The sequence below is a fragment of the Rosa chinensis genome, chromosome 7, assembly GCF_002994745.2.
Source record: "Rosa chinensis cultivar Old Blush chromosome 7, RchiOBHm-V2, whole genome shotgun sequence".
Taxonomy (NCBI): domain Eukaryota; kingdom Viridiplantae; phylum Streptophyta; class Magnoliopsida; order Rosales; family Rosaceae; genus Rosa; species Rosa chinensis.
The window spans coordinates 33,041,018-33,045,536 of record NC_037094.1 but is presented as its reverse complement, the minus strand read 5'-3'; the positions used below and the strand labels follow the sequence as shown (position 1 = coordinate 33,045,536).

At 38.4% G+C, this 4,519-nt stretch overlaps 1 protein-coding gene across 1 annotated transcript; it reads right to left on the bottom strand.

Annotated features, from left to right (window-relative positions):
- Positions 1–3,662, bottom strand: LOC112176552 (catalase isozyme 1). Its single transcript, XM_024314536.2, has 8 exons — positions 3,504–3,662; positions 3,214–3,310; positions 2,642–2,919; positions 1,286–2,062; positions 1,007–1,096; positions 600–667; positions 423–516; positions 1–288 (listed from the first exon to the last, which is right to left on the bottom strand). Exons 1-8 carry the CDS (start codon positions 3,516–3,518, stop codon positions 229–231), a joined length of 1,479 nt encoding a protein of 492 aa, XP_024170304.1. The 5' UTR covers positions 3,519–3,662; the 3' UTR covers positions 1–228.
- Between the last annotated feature and the right edge of the window lie 857 nt (positions 3,663–4,519).

Here is a 4,519-nt window from a genome sequence, read left to right as displayed (position 1 = left end):
TTTAAGCGAAATAGGTATATGTATAACTAAATAATTTATGTATGTTATGTTTGGAAACAAGATAAAATCGGCACATAAGACTGGCACTTATTACACTGCTGTAACAGGTCACATTACATGCAAGGTTTAGTGCAACACATTTCAAAGGAGTAACAAATTTAACATGTGATTTATCCTCTCTCAATATGTTTATCTTGCCCAACTTGAACATCTAGCTCAGTTTCAATCTCAAAAGCTTGGCCTCACATTGAGATGAGATGCGAGTTTCTGACCCAGAGATTTATCAGCCTGCATTGTCAATACCAGCATATAGCATCAGAACAACACGACTCCTTCAAACTAATACCAACTCTTTATATTCCTGTATAGACTGATGTTCAAGTATACAAATTCACAACTTGATACTTTGCAAAAAGACTCACCTGAGACCAGTATGAGATCCAAATGCTGCGAATCTCATGGGTGCAACGTGGGTCAGATAGGGCGTCCACCCACCTGCGGATATATCGTTCTTGCCTGAAATAGAGGAAATAAAATGATGCAAGTTATACCATTTAAATACATTTATTTGCTTGTACAGACATCATAGGGCTAGGTACCTGTCTGGTGCAAAAGATCTGTATCTCTCTCCAGGTTGCTTGAAGTTGTTCTCCTTCTCAATGATGCTCTGCATAACCAACAAAGCCAGTATAATCACTTTTAATTACAGACACAGCCATGCATGCAACTCAAAAACACTACAATAAGGAGAGGACACTGATCAAAAGTTGTTGATTTCTCAAGAGAGAATATGTTCCCTGAAGTACAAAGCCGTGCCGTGTGGCAAATCTTAAAAAGTCACATATGATTTTCTATTCAACTAGAGATAAAAATATCATCTGCGATGCTGGAATACTAGAGAAGAGAGGGGAAAGAGAACCGAAAATTTGATTTATATGCAGAGGGCACTGAAACGGGGAAGTCAGGGAAAACTCAAATCAACATTGCCGAATTGATAAAACTGTACCTTCTCACGCCTTCCGGTAATGACAGCAGAAGGAATGGGGTGGCTCTCAGCATGACGAACAGGATCAAACCTTGATGGGAAGTAATTAACCTAAACAATAACAATAGAAACTCCATTAAGGGCAAATTTAGGTGAGTAAACAAGCATACAATTAGAGTAACCTCTCAGCTTCTTCAGTAACGAGAGTGTACAGCAACAACGGCATCAATTGAAAAAAAGAATGTTAACCAATATCATACTTTGAAGAAGGGAATCAGTAATACTGTAATAACAAAGTACCTCCTCATCCCTGTGCATGAAATTCATCAATCCCTCATGGTGATTGTTGTGGTGAGCATTCTTGGGAGCATTAACTGGGAGCTGCAGATAGTTTGGGCCAAGACGGTGCCTCTGGGTGTCAGAATATGAGAAGATACGAGTTTGGAGCAACTTGTCATCTGAATAATAGACACCAGGGACAATAATGGCAGGGCAGAATGCAAGTTGTTCATTCTCTGCAAAGAAGTTGTCGATGTTTCTATTCAGAACCAAACGGCCAACTGGCTGCAGGGGCAGAATATCCTCGGGCCAAGTCTTGGTCACATCAAGTGGATCAAAGTCAAATTTGTCCTCATGATCAGGATCAATTGTCTGAATGTAAAGTTTCCACTCAGGGTAATTCCCAGCTGCAATCGAGTCATAGAGATCTTGGGTAGCATGGCTGTGATTAGATCCTCCAACCTTAATAGCCTCTTCATCCAATAAACACTTGACTCCACACGTGGGTTTCCAGTGAAATTTCACGTAGTGTGCCTTCCCAGTTTTACTGATAAGAGTGTATGTATTAACACCAGAGCCTTCCATATGCCTGTAATCTTGTGGAACTCCCAGGTCATCAAATAGGAAGGTGAACATGTGCAGGCTTTCTGGATGGTGGGAAAAGAAGTCAAGAATCCTCCAATTCTCTTGGATGTGAGACTTCGGGTTAGGCTTGAGAGCATGGACCATGTCCGGGAATTTCATTCCATCACGGACGAAAAAGACAGGGAAATTGTTTCCCACCAAGTCAAAATTGCCCTATGTTCAAGAAGGACGATGCATAACATGAGTTACCATTGCAATATGAAAATAACCCAAATTACAACTACATGAAACTAATAACCATATTAGCAAGAAACCAACTTTCTGCACAAGAAGAGGTTGCCAAAGAACTCCCATATGCATAACAAAATGGTACCCCGCATAGACATACTTCAACAGACAACTATTGCCAAACCACCACCCCCCACAAAACACACACACACACACACTATCCCTTCTTTATTATTAAATAAACAATGAAATGACAGAAATGAATAACATTATTCAATAAGTTATAAGACTGCATAGTTTTCTGAGACTGATTGGTTTAACTATGACAAATACTCATAGTTTGTCAAAAGCGCCACCTGCATCAATTATATACAACTATGATTCTCACAATGTCAATCTCAGTTATTGCTATGGAGCTAAGTTCAGTATATTGAGTACATTCGATATCATTACACCTACATCATCCATTATATACAATTATGATATTCACTGATGTCTATCTAAGTAATGATTTGTACAGCTAAAGTCAGGATGTTGAGGTCATTCAATATTAATCAACCTCACCTCTCTGGTGTAAAACTTCACTGCAAAACCACGAGGATCCCTCAGGGTTTCAGGGCTGCCACGCTCGTGGATAACAGTTGAGAAACGCACAATGACAGGTGTCTGAACTCCAGGGGCTCGGAGGAAGTCAGCACATGTAAGATGAGAAATATCATGGGTGACCTCAAAAAATCCCTTTGCACTGGCTCCCCTAGCATGGACAACACGCTCTGGGATTCGCTCCCTATCAAAATTGGCGAGTTTCTCAACCAAATGATAGTCCTCGAGGAGAATTGGACCTGAAAACAGACACGAGTATTTAATTCTTCAGACAAAGTACTTGCTTCTTTTAATGCAACTACTGAGCTTCCTAAAATTTTTGGATCCATTTACGAAACTACATCAACAAAACATCACAATTTTCATACGAAAGACGCCGTAAACACAGCAAAAATATAGTGGATGGTCCCTTGGAAAGTAACTAGATAGTCTGATGATGATGTAGATCGAAATAAGAACAAGAAAGGATAATGTTTTGCAATTGAAAACCCACAGAAACATAACATATAAAAAGAAGGGGAGGTAGGAAATACCTCTCTGTCCAACAGTTAAAGAAGAGTTGTTGTTCCACACTGGCGCACCGGAGTTGGTGGTCCAAAACGGGGAATCGAAAGCACTTGAAGGGCGGAACTGCACGAATCAAAACCATGACCAATTTCGAGGCCAATTCAATTCACAATTTCAATTCAAAAGAGCTGCTAACGATTCTGTAACTATTTGTGTGTGATTCCTCCAATAATTGATGATTGATTAAACAGCGGATAGTTCATCAATTAAAGTAAACGAATCAAAAAATGAACGAACAAATCGTTGAGATTCGTACCTTGTAAGGATCCATGGAAGGAGATGAGGTGTGAGAGAGAGAAGAGATAGAGAAGGCAGCCACTCAAAATGGAAATCGTGTGGCAATCGGAGGTGGAGTTTGTAATTTTGGGAAATTTATAAACTCAGGAGGGTCGTGGGTCCTTATCCACACAGACACACTCTCTCGAAGCTCGCACCCTCATACACATCCCATCTATTTATCATCATCTTTCCCAATTTACCGTCTCACGAGTCGCTACCATTCTCGCCAGTCCTTTCATTCAACAAATAGTGGAAATTTCTTTTTAAGATTAAATATTTTATTTCATTAAAAGCACAGATGATTAAATACGGTCCACTAAATATAATTTGGCTTAATGATGTTAGCTTTCTCATAAAATGTTCTATTTGATAAGGGTGGGCAAAAAAAAAAAATTAAAAAAACAAGAAAACCAATCAGGACTGACCGGTTCGATCACATTCGGCCCGAACTGTTTAAAAAAAATTGATGAATTGGGGTTGTCTAAGTTTGAACCGTATCAAACTCAATTCAATCTCGATCCTGATTTTAAAATAATGATAAAGCCAATGGGCCCAAATTTTTAATTATTTTTATTAGTTGTCGAGATGACAGGACTCCTCTATGATGTGCGCACAAATCTAGAATAGAGAAAATAGTGAAATCATATACTTGATATATGTGTTTATGATTTAGAATAGTATGATTGATTTACGTGATAATATAGAAATTATAATATTAGGGAGGGAATGAAAACCCTTCCCTCCTCTACTTTTGCATTTATACAATCAACATAATAATGAAAGGATGAACAAAAAAAGGGTGCACAATTTCAACACCTTGTAAATTTATATGTCTCTTTGTGAAGTGTCAATTGTGTGTTGGATAGAATTATCATTTACATACATATTCAGATAGTTAGTTAATTATAGTTTAAGGAAAAATGAAGTTGGAGAGAATTAAGTCGTACTTTCATTGGTAATAGGGGCCTCTTTATATAGAAGATTACAAGACAT